At 36.3% G+C, this 20,268-nt stretch overlaps 3 protein-coding genes across 6 annotated transcripts in view; 2 read left to right on the plus strand and 1 right to left on the minus strand.

Moving 5' to 3' along the window:
* LOC139978718 (DIS3-like exonuclease 1) overlaps window positions 1–2,561 on the minus strand; it is a 23,021-nt gene extending 20,460 nt beyond the window's left edge. Inside the window, exons 1-3 of the mRNA XM_071989166.1 lie at window positions 2,428–2,561; window positions 1,180–1,361; window positions 362–492 (exon numbers count right to left, since the gene is read on the minus strand). Coding sequence (XP_071845267.1) covers window positions 362–492; window positions 1,180–1,309 — 261 coding nt within the window. The 5' untranslated portion in view covers window positions 1,310–1,361; window positions 2,428–2,561. The remainder of the gene's footprint in view (window positions 1–361; window positions 493–1,179; window positions 1,362–2,427) is intronic.
* LOC139978721 (myogenesis-regulating glycosidase-like) lies at window positions 2,200–9,257 on the plus strand. Of its 3 annotated transcripts, none has more exons than XM_071989173.1 (4): window positions 2,200–2,336; window positions 3,307–3,430; window positions 5,332–5,498; window positions 6,480–9,257. In XM_071989173.1, the coding sequence occupies exons 1-4, from the start codon at window positions 2,319–2,321 to the stop codon at window positions 8,166–8,168; spliced, it is 1,998 nt and encodes a 665-aa protein (XP_071845274.1). In that variant the 5' UTR covers window positions 2,200–2,318; the 3' UTR covers window positions 8,169–9,257. The 3 variants fall into 3 exon arrangements, with proteins under 3 accessions (XP_071845274.1, XP_071845276.1, XP_071845275.1); XM_071989175.1 differs by lacking the exon at window positions 2,200–2,336 and adding an exon at window positions 2,458–2,596; XM_071989174.1 differs by lacking the exon at window positions 2,200–2,336 and adding an exon at window positions 2,597–2,731.
* Window positions 9,258–10,647: 1,390 nt separating this feature from the next.
* LOC139978726 (vesicle transport protein USE1-like) lies at window positions 10,648–19,398 on the plus strand. Of its 2 annotated transcripts, none has more exons than XM_071989183.1 (8): window positions 10,648–10,787; window positions 12,833–12,964; window positions 13,818–13,867; window positions 14,506–14,584; window positions 16,172–16,336; window positions 17,232–17,269; window positions 17,696–17,852; window positions 18,584–19,398. In XM_071989183.1, exons 2-8 carry the CDS (start codon window positions 12,866–12,868, stop codon window positions 18,764–18,766), a joined length of 771 nt encoding a protein of 256 aa, XP_071845284.1. In that variant the 5' UTR covers window positions 10,648–10,787; window positions 12,833–12,865; the 3' UTR covers window positions 18,767–19,398. The 2 variants fall into 2 exon arrangements, with proteins under 2 accessions (XP_071845284.1, XP_071845285.1); XM_071989184.1 differs by having other exon boundaries at window positions 10,685–10,928.
* Window positions 19,399–20,268: the final 870 nt, after the last annotated feature.

Consider the following 20,268-nt stretch of genomic DNA (forward strand, 5'->3'; position numbering starts at 1 on the left):
GTACTCTGAAAAACTTAAAAGCAGTCTCTTTTCTCTTTACACATTTCATTAAGCTAGATAACGCTGAAATTCGCAAGGTCACCAGAGGGAATTATTACCAATAGCAAACAAATTTTAAATTTTAAATCATGCCCACAGGTGCTGGGCTGCTCCAACAGCAATCAAAGTTATAATGTTAGTCATGCCCACAGTTGTCAAGCTGCTTCACAAGCTTTTTGGAGGCTTGCTACATGAAATAAATTATAGTTAACATACCATCTGAGAACAAATTCTTTCACAGTAGCATCAAGTGTTGGGCCATGCTTTTTTCATTTCTCTCACTAAAGAAAAAAATCTGAAGACTAATTTGTACTGTACTCACAGAGTGAAGAGCTGTCTGTAGGAATAATATTCCCCTAAACTCTGGTAACTCAAAGATTTCAGCAAATGTCCTGGTGACGAAACAGTCCGGAAGCAAAATATGACTGACATTAGCTGGGATGCAGCCAGGACCTATAGTAGCAAAGTACAGGAAATGAGGTACAGTTAGTGGTTTATAAACATCATTTTAACATTTGAAAATTGCTAAGTGTTTCAATAGTTATTACATACTTTCCTAATGGTACTCTACTCTAAACTGCCCCAGATATTATCTGCGTTCAATTGTCGATCATGGGGTAAATCAGCCTTGTCCATTGTAGAAGCAACAGAGATGACTTCACAATTTAAGAGTTTATAGTAAAATCTGAAGGTTGCTTGGGTTTTACAATTGCCCAGAAGTGTGTTTATGAGGCATTATATAGTGCAGAACTTTATTCTATGTGTAACTACTACAGGTACTGTATGTTCCTTCTGAAAACCTAATATTTACTAGTTTTCTTTCCAACATAATATTTTACTCAGATCTGAAATTCATTGTATCATTATACGTTTAGATACTTTCTATCGTGTTTTCACTTTTCAAACCATCAGCAAATATTTTGTGATTAGGGACCTTCAGTACCAATTATGTATGAGGTTGGCTGGGCAAGAATGATGAATATACTGCTAAGTCCAATATGCACTGTTTCTAGTCATTCATAATCGATGTTTAATGCTACCCTGTGAGCTTAAACCTTTTAGCCTCTCATTTTACATATAATTTTACATATAGGTTAAATTAGAGCTCCCTTAACATCTTCTCCACCAATGACCACTTACCATTTGAGCATGTCTGTGGACAAAGTTTGTTGTGACAGGGAATGTCATCTCTAAGGTAATGCTCCCGGACTACCCTGACAACTGTGCCGTGCTTCGTTTTAAGGTTTAAGAACTTGTCGAGCTTTTGCATCCTGATGTCCTTATGATGGCTTCATGTTGCTATGTTCTTCAAGAAAATAATTCTGGATTGAAAGACAACGATGTTACTCACAGGGCAGCTAGATCAATAACAGTAAAAGTCCAGCAAGTAAGATATGCACCATGTAATTCACTCCGCACCCAGACAGGAAAACGAATAGTGCCTTATGTCTTAAATATTCACCCAGTAGCAATGATGGAATCCCATGCTACAGCCACATACTCTAGGTATGTAGGTAATATAATTGCAGTATTACAGCTGTAAGTGTTTCTCCAGCTATCTGTATACATGTGCAAAGTAAGGAATGGTTGGGAGAGGTGTGAAAGTAAAGAAGTTTAATCTATCAATAGGAGAGTTGATTCTCAGTAACATACTGTTGGATATCATGTATTCTGCTTAATTTTGAATCTTCTCCAACATGCCAAGGATTTTTTGGAGAGAACATATGGAATTGTGGATTTCTTTGAAGGAACACTAGCCAATATGCTTAGTTTACATAGATATATATTCCCACAACATGTAATTCAAATTTCGAACACGTACAACCTTTATTTTTGCTTGGTCTTTTCTTATCATAATGTTATTGTGTAAAATTCCCTTACTAACATTAACTTATTAATCAAGATCAGTAAGGGATATGAGGTGTCCTCCTCAAAATAATCTCAGTCAAACCAAACAACACTGTTGCTATAGGCTAGTGTAAAAATCCCCAAAAATGAAAGAATCCAACACTAGACCTGTGTGATATGGGATATGATGCCAGCCTGGATTTAAAAAATAATATACAAGTAACAGTTTAAATGTCTGAAGGAGATTACATGGCTATTTCCCGCTGTTTTCAACCAATTGTAACTATTGGAACTGATCAACCGTCCAAGCACTGCACGAAGATTGACTAGTAATCATGATCAAAGCACAATAATTCTAGTTTCGCAGAACTAGGCCCTAGTCTACCTAACACCAACAGACAAATTCAACCAGTGCTTTGTTAAATGAAGAGATGTTTCTGAAAACCCTGGTAAACTTATTTGATAAAATAACTCCGCTTGTACAACATATATATATATGTTTCCTTCTTGAAACTACAAGGTCACAAACGCAAAATGTACCTGAAAACACCTGCCAGAAATGAATCACAGCGTTGACTTTTCTCTAGTTCTCGACTTGAGGTGACATCAGCCTTTTAATGATAACACAACGTTTGTGTTGGTACTAGTGAAATAATTGAATTTGAAGATTTCTATAGGCTCTGGTCCAAAATCACTCCGAGAAGCTTGGGTAACGCGACAGTCTCATTTCACAGTAGTGCCAAACATACTTTTTTATCCTAGTTTCTTAAAACTAATTATTTCCGTGGCTATAGAAATAGTGTTTAAGTTTGTTCTCGACACTATCGGTGATACCAGTATAATTGTAAGTATTAAATATTATTTATTGGTGTAGGTTATGATGCTGTCAACATTTGCCAACATACAGTTAGGCTACGTGTGTGTAACGTAAGTCCCTGGGAATGATTGATTCATTCACAATAAATTAGTTCAAGACCTGTAGATTACGTTAATTAGACGGACTAAGCCCTAGACTAAGTAATACTAACATATTGTAACACCCGACCACTGTTCATTTCTAAAATCCATACTAACGAAATAAAGACTTGCAATAGGTAATATGGTAGCAAAGTGCCTTGTTTTTGCAGAGGTCTTTCGAAGTTTCAGCAAGATTTTGTTGTAGTGAGGTCACCATACTTTTTTTCCCTCCAGAAATTCAGATCTGGTTGTCAGATGGCCAACCAGAAAAATCCTTAAAACCTTGCCCTGCAGTGCAACACTAACTTCAGCACACTGAAGATTGTTATGATTACTACTCAGATTAATAAAGTAAGTTGTGGTAGGGCCTAGGCCTAAAATGCTTGCCTGTTCCCAATTCGACTTTGTATTTTAACTAGATTGTAACTATTTTCTGTAACGTTTTTGTACTCAGTACATTAGGTTGCCGTCATGATCAGGAGGAAGATGGCCAAGACATTACTCATTTTGTCTGCTGCTGTTGCTGTTTTATCCACCATCTTTTGGAATGACTTGATGACATTTCTTGGTGGTTCAGCTACTAAAGGTAAGTTTGCACTATAGGTTATATCAAGCTTGAAAAAGGAAATGCAGGCTGATATAAAGAACTGTACTGTAAGGTTAACAGTTTAGAAAATTGTTTTATATGGCACAATATGAACAAGAATTTCCACAATAGATATGGCAAGATCTTTGTAGCCATTTCCTTTTATTTTTTTCTCAGAGTTGACCCTTATGCTGAAGCTATAATACACCCTTACTGGGACAAATCAAATGCCACTCTTATCTTATCCCGGTGGAGTTGACATTCTTGTGTACATCTTATCAAATCCTTAACATAATTTTAACAATAATTATTGTACATTAACATTTTATGTTAAATGCATCTGACTTCCCAATCAAAAGGATCTGATGTATTCATTCACAGCAACTTGAATAGTTTCATATAACATTTGTGAAATTCACAAACAAAGAGATTTAGTAGGGTATGTGGTTATGTGATTCTGTTGATTGTCAGTGAGCAAAATAGTATAAACATTCTCTGCCATCTAAAGATACATGTAAACCATATCACTTCCAAAGAAGATTCAGTCCATTATTTTGAAGCTCAGTGCTCCTTATTGCTATTTTCCTCTATATTGGTCCATCACATTTCACTTTTACACATATATACATCATTAGATCAACAGAATGATGGCCCTAAAAGCCCTACTGGTCTTACATATTTTCTACCCCTCTCTTACCTGTTTTGACTCTACTATTTTGCCTTCCCATTTACCTAGCCTTACAACAGGTCGCATTTTAGCACAGTGCCCTTTTGACCCTCGTCCTGGTCATCGTCAATACCCCTTTTCCTTCAAATTTACCACTCATAGAGCCTGTTCTGGTGATAATTTTTCTTTCGATTGAATTCACGTACTGTATTCTAACCGTGTTTTTGACTTCGTTCATCATCTAAATTTTCTCGACATATCATGCAGTTTAGTAAATTATACTTGACGATATCATCAACCTCGATGGGAATCATAAATTTTATTGCCAGGGAGTCCAGGATTTTCCAAGGCATTTGATTAGTTTATATCTGTACAGATGAACCATTGATCAGGGTAATGGAATATTGGGAATAGACTAGTCTTTCACATATATATATTATGTTTGAGGCTTGTAACATGATAATTTCTTCAAGGGAAATTCCAGTGTGAAGCCCCATTTCACTCAATTTATGATATGTGAACATAACCTATTTTGATGAGCTAAACACCTTCAATTACCTACAAAGTGGATGATAGTATGTGGCCTGGGATGTCATCAGGATGCATGTTTTTCAAAAGGTTTACTAAGGCTACTATTATAACCTTGTTTGTTAATTTATTCTTGAAATCTGATATATTGGAACATTTGCACAGCTGTTAATGTCCTCTGTATTTAGAATTGCATTAGAATAATACAACTTTTGGTAGAAATAGTATATTCTTCGGTGACTAAATTATTGAAAATAATAAGAAAACATTTTTTGTTGAACATTGCTAAATTGCCCTTTAGGATGCCATCATTCAATCTGCTGTTGCCAGATATGCAATTTACCAAATATCACCAAATTGAAGAAATTCATATCTTTGCAACAAAAATACTACACAGATGTGGTTATGGCCTAAGTTGTCGACCAATTTCAGCAATTTTGCTAAAGCAGTCAACTGCAGCCGTCAGAAGATGTTTTAAAATCCTCAGTTATTGAGTTTGTCACTTGTTTTTTTGTTTTTTGTAGTGTACCAAAGGCCATTTAAATCCACAGGTAATGAGTTTGTCACTTGCTTTTTTTTTGTAGTGTACCAAAGGTCTTTTAAATCCACAGTTAATGAATTTGTCACTTGTTTTTTTTTAGTGTACCAAAGGTCTTTTAAATCCAAATTTATTAATGTTTGTCACTTGATTTTCTTAAAATTGCAGTATACCAAAGGGAAGGTTTAGTTATCACTCAGTCGAGTGCGGTCTCTTTTGCATGGCATGGTAAGGAGGTTCTTACAGGTCATTTGGGTACAGTTCTTTGGAACCACCCACAAGTGTGTCCTGATTCCCAGTTCTGTCTTGAATGGGAAGGCAATGCTAAGTTGAAGGTAATTTGAAATTTTGTGGAATTCTCCCTTACTGTAGCTTATCGGGTGGGTTAGCTTTTAGTGGAGCATTGTATGTGAAGCTTCGACCCGAACCTTTGTCTGTTCTGAAGCAGATTGCTATCAAACTTATGTACTCTGCAGATCATTTTGTCTTTGTAAGTCTTGTCAAACTTGCAATTGTACTGTCCATGAATATTGGTGTTTTCATCTGTGTTGTGGTGGCACCTGCTGTATGCAAAACAAGGAGCACTTTCAGTTCATTTTTTTTTTATAAAAGTGTGATGGGGGGGGGGGGGTAGGGCACATCTCCTGCACTGTTTGAGGTAAATTATAGTTTGACATATTTTCAAGGTTCAAGTTTATTTGTTCCATCATCATTAATTTATATTTTATTACATGATTATTATTTAATTAATATACTTATATATAATAAATGATATGCAATAATCAGTATATATACATATGATGGGTAGAGGAGTCAGAATAAGCAAAGCTTTTCGAGTCTGACCCCTTACAATAAAGAAAGGAAAAGAAATAAAGAAAATAATTAGCAATGTGCTAATTACAAAAGAATAACAGCAACATTTAAGATTGGTCTAAATATGCATATAATTATATGTAATATGAAGTCGACATCAATTTTTTCTCAACCTATTTATAAAAGTATATAAGGTAATATTCAATTCAGTGAGATTAGATGAGAGTGAATTCCAGAGAGTCACACCACTTGAACGAATCTGGACTGTCTAAGTCTAGTTCTTGAATATGGAATGTAGTAGAGAATACATCGATCTAGTGTTGTAATGATGCAGATTATATCTATACTGAAAATATGAGTTGTAAATAGGAGGAAGATTTCCATTATTAAACTTAAATATAAAAATACCACAAAATATTTACTTGACTGCTAATTTATTTTCCTTTGCGTCAAAACTTTTCACTCTGTTAAGTATATATGATATCCCTATCATACTATTCCAGGTGGACTTTCAAGAATCAGGAGATATAGTCTGTCACCACATTCACTGGAAGGCAGCGAAGGACATCACATTACTGGAAGACTGTTACGACATGAAGTCTGCTCACTGGTACGGTGGTGGTGAAGTCTTTGAGCAACAATGGCCGCTTGAAGAATGGCAACTGCCGATGACACCTTACGTATCAGGAGACTTTCTGATCAACGAGGATGCGAAATACAGTTACGGATCCATGCTTGAGCCATATTGGCTATCATCCAACGGGGTAGCTATACATGTCGATTCCTCCACTCCGCTTCACGTCGGCATCTCAAAGGAGAAACTTTGTCTGCGGAGCACTTACGAAAACTCTAAGTATCAGAACCATGGAAAGTCCCCACCTTCGATGGACTACAAGCTTTGTATCGGACGAAACGTGAAAGAAGTGCACGACTACATGAGGGCAAACTTCTTCTTCTTTCCTTCCAGTTGGCCCGACGAGAGGATGTTTAGAAGCCCGGTGTGGTCCACGTGGGCCCAGTATAAGACGGGCATCGACGAATCATCTATCATAGAGTTTGCCAAGGCTATCCGGGAGAACAACTTCAAGGACAGCCAGCTAGAAATCGACGACGGGTTCCAAGTCGCCCATGGTGACTTTGTATTCGACGAGAAAAAATTCCCAAATCCTTCAAAGACGGTGCAGGAACTCCATGATATGGGCTTCAGAGTTACAGCTTGGGTAACCCCATTTGCAAATCTGGACTCTGAGGCATACAGAGAAGGTGCTAAGCTGGGATATTGGGTGAAGAATGCACATGGGGAGCCCGGGATCATCAAGTGGTGGAATGGTCATGGAGCCGCGCTAGATTTCACCAACCCCGACGCTGCAAAGTGGTATGTTGATCGGCTGAAAAGATTTCAGGAGGAAACGGGCATCGACTCTTTCAAATTCGATGCCGGTGAAGGATGCTATCTGATCGATAACTTTCAAACACATGCAGAGTTGAGCAACCCATGCGAATACACCGCACATTATGCAAATACCGTAGCAACTCTCGGCAACCAGATCGAGATGAGGGCTGGGTGCAGAAACCAGGGCTTGCCAATTTTTTTCCGGATGATGGACAAGCATTCATCGTGGGGATGGGACGACGGTCTGAAAACGATGCTAACTACAGCAGTGACGTTTAGCATCATGGGTTATCCTTTTATTCTCCCTGATATGATCGGAGGAAATGCATATGACGGTCTTAATGTCCAAAAGACTGTGTTACCAGATAGGGAGCTCTTCATTCGATGGCTAGAACTGACTGCCTTTCTCCTGTCCATGCAGTATTCCGTTCAACCGTGGGTCTTTGACGAAGAGGTGGTGAGAATCGCCCACAGGTGGACGACGTTTCACGGGGAAGTGATAACGCCAATGATTTTAGAAATTGTGCAAAAAGAAACAGTAGTCGATGGCAGTCCCATCATAAGACCTCTGTGGTGGATAGCCCCAACGGACAAGTATGCGACTAGGATAGACTGTGAATTCCTCGTAGGTAACGATATGCTTGTAGCACCTGTTGTTGATAAGGGCAGGAGGGCTAGGGATGTGTACCTACCAGAGGGGAATTGGATGGACCCAAGTGGCCAGGTGCTCTCCGGTGGGCGATGGTATGGTCGTATGAGAGCCCCTCTGGATGAAATTTTATATTTTGTTAAGCAGTAATCTGTGCAATTTACAGTTAAGGCATAATTCACACCTACGCATGTATAGATTGAACAATGATGATGATGATGATCATCATCGCTGTTTTGATGGTAACAGTAATTCTACAACAAACAGACCAGTCAGTGGCAATAGTGAAATATATAAATAGCTGGTGTAATTTAGTTTGAATGTTTTTAATTTTGCTGGTTTATTAACTTGAAATTACCCTGATCAAGAAGTGTTCAGACAAGTGAAATAATATTTTTATGTACACTGACTTTGTAATATAAAAATATCGAAGACACGTTTTGATACAAAATTTTTGATAAAAATGCAATCATTAATGATTTTGCCATGTTTTGTTGTAAGTTGAAACAAAACCATTTTTGGTAAAAAATGGTAGAATACCAATTAATTAATAAATTACCCTACATAATTAACTTGCTTCTGCTATACTGAAAGTAGCATGCTTCTTCTGTTCCTGTTCAGTGCTATTTTCATTTTTATGCAGAATATTTGCATTTTATAGATAAGCAGTACAAAATGTGTGCTAGCCGATTATGGTGCGTTTGTATAATAAGAGAATGAAGAGATACTATAAAGATACAATATTATTGAATGATTTTATTCAAATTTTGTATGTCAATGTTTTTATTAGCTAAAAGCTATCTTTCCCAATGGAATGTTTTCTTGCTTGTATACTAAGTTTAAATTGTTAGGGGAGGTATCTAATTGTATCACATGTTTCATCAAAATTGTAAGAGGAATTACTAAATTAATATTCAAATGATCGCAACTGAAAAATATAAACAAAAAAAATCATATTAAATGTTTGGGATACAAAAGGTTCTGTATTGATCTGAATGATATTATATAGCTTGGTATATTGAGGACCATCTAAAGTGGATTAAACCTCATAGATTTCTCATAACTGCTGAGGCGCATTGAATTGCACAATGCACAAAAAAATGCACAATGAGTATGTATATCTTGGTCATAAATGTTATGCAACAAAATTCTAGTTAAGACACATGACAATTGCTTTTGGTCAGTTTCAACCTATTTTTTATCTATTCATTCATTTGATTGTAATAAATGCAATATTTATTTGTTTGTTTTTTGTTTTTATTCCTTGCCAGATGCAAGAGGAACCTGTGAGATGGTGGTGGTGGGTGTGTGTGACGCCTTGGCTGGTAATAATATAATGGTAGTAATAAAGTGATATATGGTGGGTAAACTTCATACTTAGTATGTGGATGTACCTTCGTTTCCTGCTGAGTTCAAAGGTCATTTGAGGTCAACAGAGGTCAAAGTATGAAAACATTTTAATCGAGTTAACTCATAAAGTTGAGATTGGATGAACTCCATACGTAGTACATGAATGTACCTTATTGAGGAAAAGTACCCTATTGATTTCTGTGGAGGTCAATGGTCATTTGAGGTAAACAGGTCAAATTCTGGAAACCTTGTAAACTGGATCACTCAACAACATTTTGGTGGATGAACTTAATATTAGTATGTATATGCACTATATTGAGTAGAAGAAACTCAATGTTTTCTGTGAAGGTCGAAGATCACTTGAGGCCAACAGATGTCATAGTCTGAAAACAATGTAAGCTCTCAAACTGGAACCATTTCTTAGAAAAATGGCTTTTCTATGTCACAGGATTTGACCTTTGCTCTTTTAGTGGCTGAGATGTTTTTTTGCTTCCACTAATGACTCTAATCTGTCATCAACTTTCAGAAGGGTAGTACCTTTGCAATATGGTAATTTACTGAGAAACACATCTCATAGCTGAAAGCATCATTATATATTTGAAGATGTATGCAAATATATAATATTACCAGTCACGTCCGCAAAGGGGTAATTAGGGCAGTGATGATGAAGTGGATTAAAAATTAGACACTGCTACAGGTGCAAACTCACCTTTAAACGACACACACAAAGTCGGGAGTATTCAGTAGCACAACCTTGTGGTCAGAGCTAATTATAGACCTACTTTATACATTAAAGGTAGTCATTATAGGCCCTAAATTATTTTATAACACGATATAATCGCTAGAAGTATTCAAAAAGTACTTTCCTGGAGGTCTTTACTCTCCAAATTGTTCTCAGACATCATTTTTAAGGAACACACAAGATGACTGAATATCCCAGTGAGGAAAATTTCCTCGAAGGTTGTAATAAAAACAGTTTGAGAATTATGATCAAAGTTGACCAAATTTGAATATCTAGCATATTTGGGGCAAACACTGCATATCCCTAAAATGGTCGGAGATTAGAATCCCCCTCTTCCCCCACCTCTGAAATCCTGTGCACTCCACTGCATGCATATTACTTATCCCTGCCAAGTTCGTTAATATGTAAACCAGATGTTTGTTTTGTGGGGTGACTTTTAACTCCCCCCCCCCCCCCTTGTGTGCTCTCCGGGAACATCACACCACTGAAAGTGAATGACGCATGTATGATACATGAGAGGGAACCATGACTGCTCTGGATGCTGAGTGTGCTGGATCGCTTCACTCTGGTATTGCGCAAGTCAGAAATTGGTACACGACAGCTGCTGTGACTGGTGACAAACGTAGTCAACGACGTGACAGCTTCAAAAAACAGGCTGAAAACATTTTCTGATTCTGGTATTAAACATAGCCTTCATTTTTTGATTATTCTAGGACCGCGACGTTTTCTAGGTCTAACTTGGAGGTTTAAGCGTTACAAACCTTCCGTATAAACCTTCCGTACTATAGTGCTAGCCTAGTACTAGTAGTAACAGTCAGGTACGTAAGGGGGATCGGTTTTGCGAGTTCTGTAACTTACACTCGATGTGTGTTCGGACGAAAATCCTTTCCTGCACCTATACGATGGTGTTAGGTTAAAACTGCTTATGATAATTCCTGCGTATCCCCTCAAGTCTCATATCAGAAAAGCACAAAAAGGCAGGTGTGTAAATATGAATCTTAGCCTAACAAATGTAGCCTAGGCTAGTACTAATTGTTGGGGCTGTTCGCCAGGCATCGAAGGAATAACAATGTAGGCCAATACCCACTATTCGTCGTCGGGCATTTAATTAACCAATCAGAGCTCACAGCTTAGAAGATGCAGATTAACACAATTTGCACACATGCAATTGCAGGCTGCAAGACAATCCACATTTTAATCGGCTATCGTAATTTAGATGCTATTTCAACTAGCTCATGTATTCGGCACATGCATATAACAGTAACAGGTTAAAAACTATGATCAGAACTGTTCGCACTTAACTATAGATAAAAAATGTGTGACTTTCAACATGCAATTCCATCTTTGTCCAGTTCCCAGCTGAATAGTACATGCGTCAGTCCTTATTTATCCAGCATGCTTGGGGAATATGATGATGCCTTGATTGCCTTCCCTTATTTACCTGGCAAAAACCAGATGATTATAGTGAGGGCACTACACAATCGTCTAGCTGCCGGGCAAATAACATAATGCGCAAATACTGTAGGCTTGACCAATGCTAATAGCCACTCCTTGGTTAGGCTAAGTGGCCTGTGGTAGCATATTAGATTTTGTGATTTTATTTAACACAGAGGCCCGAAGGAAAGAAAATATGACCAGGATGCATTTGTCAATCAGAAATGTTTCTGTAGTTGGCTGCAATTCCACATACTTGCTGACATTTGACATGAATGTTAATCTTGCTGGTGGCTTTGCCTGGGATATTTTGTATTGAAACTTTCAATGGTCTAGTAAATTAGTCATATCAAACTATCATTTTTCTAGCCACAAATGTATTTAATTAAGTAATTTATGACAAGGAAAACACATGCCTAGTATAAAAACTGGCCATACTAAAAAATTCACTTCAGCCAAAGAAGAGTGAAAAGTGACTAAAATTAAGGAGTCAACTTTCAAATGCATCCTCACAAAGTTCACATAATGATAACTACTGTAAAGTTTTGGGTCAAAGTCAAACTTTTCCAAGCTAAAGTGCTGTAAAGTAAAACAAATTTAATGTGATCTTTGTAGAATTGAGAGCTTTATTTTCTTTCTCAAAGTTATTGAGGTTTGGGATGATTATTTATATTCCATACTGCATCTCTAACCAGCACAAGCAATGCACAGGACTTTAAATTTGAAGCTTTTGATATTTAACATTTTTGTGTAACGTTGAGAAAATGTACTACAAAGTGTCTACATGATAACTTATCAGATTGAAAGTTTGAGCTATTAGTGCATTACCTCATGATTAACAACCCAGAAAGGACATAAGGTGATCACATTAATCACTACTAATAAATAATAAAACAAAAATTAATGGAAACATTATTTAATTATTGATGCACAGTCCCAAATATTCCCTAATTTTCAGATTTCTGTTTCACTGAAAATGAAGTTTGTCCATCTTTAATTCAAGTAGACTCATAAAGGCATTCTCTCCCTTTGAAAGCTAGTCGACAGTTGCAGCTACGAATAAAGTTGTAGGCAAAAGTCAGTTAAGCAATGAATCTCACTCATGTCTCCTACGGAAATATCCTATTGGGAACAGCTAATCTTTCAGCCTAATACTGTTGCCTTGGAGAGTGTTTTAAGTTCTTTTCCTTATTGGCACACAATGAGATAAGCACTTGTCATCAAAGGAGTGTTAAAAGTAACTTTTCAAGTACCCTGAGACTTTGACATGTTTCTATCCTTTCCTCAGATCAAAGGAAAAAAGTAAACAAAGTTTGGCAATATGCCATCGAGTAGACTGGAGATAAACTTTCAAAGACTCCTTACGAGATGTGAAACAATGGCCGGAGAAACAACCAAGGGAGGTTGGCGACTTGACAAAGTAAGTAACAATTGCAATGGAAGTAAGTTTATGAAATTACCTTGAAACGGCATTCCGTAGGTGGCATAAAGTGCAAAAGACTTGTATTGTGATGCATGTTACAGTAGGCCTACTGCCAGTAATGGTGGACAGTGATGTTCTCCTTAATTACCTACAATAACAAAAAATAAATAAATAAAATTACCATTGTAGAAAATGGTATGCCTGATTGATTTATTTATTCAAAGAAAAAACATAAACTGCCTATCTACTTTAAAAAAAACCTGTGTAGATGACTATATAAACATTAGAGGGGCTGATGATTTGACCCTAGCTGGGATGTCCTTCAAAGGCTGAACAGAAAATGGACTAACAATATATTTAATATAGATAGATCCATGGAAAGACAAATATGTTTCACCATTTTGGTCGATGTGACGATGTCGCACTTTAATTTTGTCTCTGAAGATGATCCTGCTTAGATCACAACGTCAGACCCTCTATAAAACATTTACATTGAACGATTTGTAATACAAAACAACCGATCTGTATGAACATTATGTACATGATTCTGGTGTAGTGTTTAATATAAACCATCCTGCACACTTTAACATTAGCTACTGTGCTGACTTGAAAAGGAAGGCACCAGTACAAAACTAAACCATGAGGTCCATTTTTGGGGAAACATAGCAAGCTTCTTCAATATTTAAGTGTTATTAATATCATGAATGACTATTGGATGTAAACTTAAGCTTTAGCTTCTCTCACTTAGTTTCTTATCTGAAGAAATGCTGTGTCTATTTTACTTTAGCTCAATATATCACAGATTTTGTCAAATATGGTTAATTTTTGCTATATCTTTTACTTTCGGCAGTATGTGTGTGCTCTTCAGGGCATGCTGGATGATTTGAAAAAGGCCCCAAGGTAAGAAAAATCCGCCTTTTATTAATAAGCCAATTGCCACTTACTTTGCTTCACCGAAATGAGCAGTGAAGATGTCCAACTATATATGACATCCATCTTGCCTTGTGAACATTTTCCAGTTTATTACTCCCTAACCCTGTTCCCCTGGGACTCTTAATTGTGGGTTTCATTCAGCTTGAAGAACCATTGTGAAAAATGGTCCAAACTCCTATGCCCCGCCCCCTTCTGCAGAAGAATGAAAGAATCAAGAAGAGAAAAATACAATGAACTGGTTTGGCTAAAGTATTAGTTTTTCCCATAAATGGATGATAATTAGCTATAAGATATTAAATAATTCCATTCAATTTCAATTTTTTTTTTACAGAACTAGTCATAATCTCATGCAAATGGCAAGGAAATTATCCTTATTTCTGATTTTGTCCGCTTTCTTGGAATGAAACTCGACTAGTTCTGCTGTAAATGAAATGTTTTGTAAGAGGTTTTGGTGTTGAGTAGTATCTATGAATATTGACCATAAATCAACCCAAACATTTGCTCTAAAACAATCACATCAGAGCTTCTGATCACATTCTGAAGTTATTAAATACAGGGATCTTTGGCTGCCACAAGTGATAAAGATTATTCCATTTATTTTGCAGTAAACCTGGATTGGAAGCCATGCAGAAATATGAAAAGAAGGTTGCATATTTAAAGAACTTCATCCAAACTGAGAAACTGGTGAGGACATTTACAGTTATGACTGCTAAGTTTAGTGGATTGCTTAACTTTTGTCATTATTAGTATTTGCCTGGTGCATTGTGGGAGATGAGATTGGGTTAATGGAGGGGGAGGGGAGCGGTTGATAGTGGTACCTAACTTTGCCGAATCTAACGTAAAGATCTAGTCTAAGCATATCATCCAATCACAGAGATATGCAGCCTACCCTAATTTGCATATTAGAATTGAGACAGAGGCTTTTAGTGTCGGTAACAAAGATTACTACTGCTACCTACCAGCTAATCCGATGATTAGCAGAGAATTATAATACCTCAAAAAGTCTGTTAATCTGTGGAGAGGTGAATATAGCAACCAGCTTCTGTGTATCAATGAGGTATGATTTATCACTACGTTCCTTCCACAGGAAGAATCTTTTCTTCAAATCTAGTGTCTGGTGAACTGCCCTACATTTTGGCAGTGCTATCTTCTTACAGTTCATAATTCATAAATCATCTCAAAGAGTATCATTACACTTCCTTGTCCAATTAAGCCCTACACCCCCCCTCCCCCCCCCCCCAAAAAAAAAACCTTTATAAAAGCAGGAATGGTATCATAAATTATGACAAGCCACCTCAATGGTTTATAATGTTTTTAAAATATCTAGGGAAGTCTGTTGCTGTACTAGTTGTCATAAATTTCATTTTTGACAGAAACAGATTTTTTTCCCTCATCACATCAATTCAAACTATTTCTTTGAAGACATGAAGTCAGACTAAATTTGTGACAAATGTAATTTGTATCCACAGCATAACTTTATTTAAATGTGCTTCAGGCTGAAATAGTTGCAGAATTTCTTGCTTTGATCGGTTTATGCAAAATGTTATATTCCAAACTTGAAATTATAAGCTGTAATCTTTGACAGAAAATGGCTTTTTTGCTAGAACTAGGAATGAGGGTTTTGATTTGCTTTTTTATTGTATTTACATGAAATTAGTTTGTTCTTCTTTTCTATTTCTTTTTTTTAGAAAAGAGACACCATATTATTGAGAAAATCTGGAAAATTGACTTAATTTCTTGTCAGTCAGTCAGCTTTATACAAATTAAAAATATTGTAAAAATGCTGTAATGTCCTAGCTAACATTTTCTTTCAATTTGTCACCTATTTTTAACAAAGTCTCTAATATTGGAATGCAGCCCTGTCGGATACAACCATTGCTGTGTATAACTCTTAATGAAATTCGAGAGTCGAGGGGCTAAACGAAAAGCAACGCCTGATGTACAATTATAAGGTGTAGACTTATATTTCGATCCTAGCACAGCCAGTTGGGACAATTTCCTAATGCTAATACCTCTCTAAACTGTACTCCAATATCATGCTCTCAAACCACTGGTATTGTCAGTACAAACAGTTCCTAACCTTGATCTGATGGTAACATGATATTCATACTGCTCGTACTGACAATACAAGTGCTCTGAAGTGGGACATAACACTACAGTATAGATTAAATTGTCCCAACTGGGTGCCTAGCAGTATGTTTGTCTAAGGGGAATCCTTTGTTTAAATGTCATCATCTTCCTCAACGACATCATCTTTTCTTCTCGCTAAAGCCGAGTACCACAGAGAGAGCCCTGCAGCATCAGATAAATGCTCCGGCCAGATCCATCAGTCTTCCTGGCTCAAAGGGAACTGGTCCCCTAAACTCAAGCCAGCAGCTACATAGAATTACCATGGCACATTACAACAAAGATATGAGGAATGAGCTTCTAGGAGAGGTGAGTCGTAATCCTAGAAAGTATTCTGAGGAACTTATGATTCCACAGTTACCTGCAACTGTAGAACGGTTTGGGTCTTTAATAGAGAACCATTTGCAGTTAACACCAAACCTTATTTACTTTATTACTACTTATTGACTTTATTATTACTTATTTTACTTTATTATCACTTATTTACTTTGTTATTACTTATTTTACTTTATTATTACTTATTTACTTTATTATTAATTATTTACTTTATTATTAATTATTTTCTTTATTATTAATTATTTACTTTATTATTACTTATTTTACTTTATTATTACTTATTCGCTTTATTATTAATATAGAGAAGATGAAATTTGATCAATCTAAGACACGCTTCTAGATTTTGTCTTCTGCAAGAAAGAAAGTTAATGATTTAGTTTAGTTATTAGATTTGATTCAATTCTCAGCATTTCATTTTTCCAGTTTTTCTGGTTTTATATCAGTATTTATCACATGCAAAACAAGCACATTTGAGAACTTCAAGATTTCAATGTTTATGATATGGTGTTAAATGTTAAGTTCTTTACTAGTAAAGCTTATGAACTGCTGTTAGTCTCAAAAAGCAATAAGAAATATTTAAAAAAAGCAACCAAGAAGCTACTATTGCATCAAATTTTCTGCTCAAAATGAAACGAAATTTGTTGTGCAAAAGAGGTTGGCAAAAAAGCCAATCGGCATAGGGTAATTGGGATAATTTGCAGTTGGATAATAGTATGTTACACTCAAAGGTAGATTTGCACATAAAACACATTAATTCTACAAGAAAAAAGTACAGTTTAGGTCTAGAATTTGTAAATGTTGAATTTATCAAACAGGAATTATGATCTCTCATACTAAGTTCAAATGTTTTGTCTTATTTTATCGACAGGATGATGATTTCTCTTCAGGTGGTCTTCGTCACAGAGGGTATGACATTAAAATCTCTTGTACTCCCATTCCTTCCCTTCCTCCCTCCGTACCTCCCTCCTTTAAGTCAGTGGATGTCACTATTTTTGAAATTATAAAAAAAATGCATTTGCATTTTTCTAGCAGTAGACATTAAGAACATACACACATTATCAATTGGTGAATAATTTTGTCAGTATACTAGTCATTGAATCTTCTACAAGGGCTCTATACAATATGCAGTGATTTTTCTTAGATTAATGGAGCATCCTTTGCCCCTGAGAATGTGTCCTCATGTCCTGCAGTCAAACGATTTGAACTTTCTCTGGAAACATTGAAAAGATGTCCAAATGTGGATCCATCTGTCAGTTCGGATTTACTTGCATTTCATAAGTCAGTACACATATTTACCATTACTTAATGGGATTATGTTTTTATTTGTCTTAGATTAGTGGAGGATCACTCGACCACCGATGATTTGGACGCTGTCTTACAGCACCACCGCAACTTGCAGGAGAAACTGGCCGAGGAAATGTTATCACTGACCAAAAACCTGAAACACAACACAGTTGTCGCTAGTGACATTATCAAAGCTGATAATAAGGTATGTAACGATCGATCAAACTTGGCTATTAGTGCTTCACAATGCAAGCAGTTTTCTGGTTAAATTATAAAGTGATTAGTTACTCCTTGCTTATAGATCTCCTTCAAGTAGTGGTTGTTCTTATACTTATGGAAATGAAAATCGGAACTCTCTGCAAGGCCATATAATCGCTGCTTCATAGTAATGCTTTGCAATACCATTGGTTTCACTTTGTTGAAGACACAAAACAAGTTTTGTCCTCACATTAACCTTTTAGCCTTAGTTGCCAAGAGTATCACCTTTTAAAATTGTTCTGAATTACAATTTCCTACCGAATACCAAGTAGCCTTTAATGGCTATGGAACACACTGATGCCAAGTCACCACTGCTTATAAACATTGCGATGAATGTTTGGTAGCCCTAGGTGCATCTTATACAGGCTTCAGTCTGACAAGCAGGAATCATTTTCGAAAAATGTGCAGTTTCATGAAAAACCTCAAAACATTTTCAATTTTTGTTAATTAAAAAGTGCCCAATGATATTTATAATCTTTATTTTGTTGAATCAATTGAAAAAAAAATGTTGAGAGGTTTTGAGGTGATTTTGAGGTCCCACTACCCCTCAAAGTGTGATCCCCCTCCCCATATATAACAATATTCTACCACCTCTTGTCCAGATTATTCAGGTATTATGGTAAACGTTATTGTTTCTGAAATACTCTGAAGTTTCCTCGTCTTTTACATCATTTTCAGAGATTAGAAGAAACTAACAGAATGGCCGATTCAAACTATGCTAAGTTGAAAGTCGAGTCGGACAGACTGGAGGTTCATGCTAAGAGGTCTTGTAACTGGTGGATTTGGGGTACAGTAATCTTTGTTTCTGTGGTGTTTCTGCAAATGATTATTTTCATTAAATTCTTTCCAAAAGGCAGTTGATGGCATGTTTGAGGATAAATATTCTCTTCTAACTCCAGACGTACAAAAATGGATGTTCGTGAATTTTGGCGTTTGGGATGGATAGTTCTCGTGTGTGGAAATGAGGACAAAGATTTACCCACGTTTAATTTTTCTCCTCTGGATAACCTTGCCATAAAGCAATATCTTCAGTGGAAAAGGACATTTTTAATAAAGTTAAATTATTTATCTTCTTTGACCTCATTCTGTGGAGCAATTTACTGGTTGTTCCATATACTTCATCTTTGCCTGTGCGATTTTGCAGTGAAGTTTTCAATTTAAGGAAGAGGAGCTTTTTCAACTGGAATATCAGCAATTATATACATGCAAATTGTTGGATCACTTGTTTCTTATACATCCCAGATCAATTTTGGCTCAGACAGGAGTGAGCATGTAAGTGTTGTAAAGCAAATTTTATTCACAGTGGCAGAAACTATTCACTTGCTACAGGATATCAACTTTCTAGATCTGGAATTATTGACTGACTTTGGTAGCAGGGGTATCCTTCATGTCACATAATAAAATAATACAATATTCAGATGAAGTAATTTTCTCAGCTCTAAGAAATTAAAATAAAGTTTGATGATTGCCTAAGCAATAAAGCTTACAATGTACTCTTCTATTTATTGATTTAGTTTTATACTAACAATTTCTTCTGTTTTTAACTCCTTGTTGGTTCTAAACTAACAACGGATAATTTGTTTCATGTTACTGGCTGCCACTGTGGAATTAATATCCATATCCATTTGGGGGGGGGGGGGAGGGGGGCACTGGGAGAGGGAATTTGTAGTTGACCAGTGTAAGAGCTAATTTAGGTAAGGAATTATAAATGTATTATTCCCATTATTAAGATGAACTCTAAGTCTACCAGTGTAGCTTTCATTTTGAAAGGAAAATCCAGATTGAAATTGAAAAGTTCAAAATGAGACTTGGGTTACCACTACCATTATTAAGGAGTGAAGAACTACCGATTTTGATTCAAAAGTCAGTAGCTTCAATATTAACAACCATTTCCAAAGGAGGCACAGTTCCCAATTTAACATTCATGATTGCCTTTGGTAAGTAATACATATGTGATAATGTGATAAGTTATAATATAGCATGACATTTTTGGTGGCAAAATATAGTTGGGATTCAAAACTCAAGATTTGTTAATGCTGAAGAATTCATGATGAAACTTTTTTCATCATCCTGGCTCGCGAATGAGAAGGCGAAAGCTGCGCTCTCGTTAATCGATAGACATTGTGACACGAGGAAAGCTGGCAGTTAAATGTTCTAGTTTATTCAGTTTTGAAATCTCTCACCATCTTTGAGAAATCAGACAACTTGACTTTTACGATTCAAAACATCCTGAGTCAAAGGTCATCCAGGATTGGACTGCCAAATACTGAGTGCATGCTTGTCATGTTTTAGTGGGGCAGCCAATATTTAGAAACAAAAGAGCCACAACACAGCTGGTATTCTTCCAATAGTTAGGTAGCTCT

Source organism: Apostichopus japonicus, chromosome 13, assembly GCF_037975245.1.
Source record: "Apostichopus japonicus isolate 1M-3 chromosome 13, ASM3797524v1, whole genome shotgun sequence".
Classification (NCBI taxonomy): domain Eukaryota; kingdom Metazoa; phylum Echinodermata; class Holothuroidea; order Aspidochirotida; family Stichopodidae; genus Apostichopus; species Apostichopus japonicus.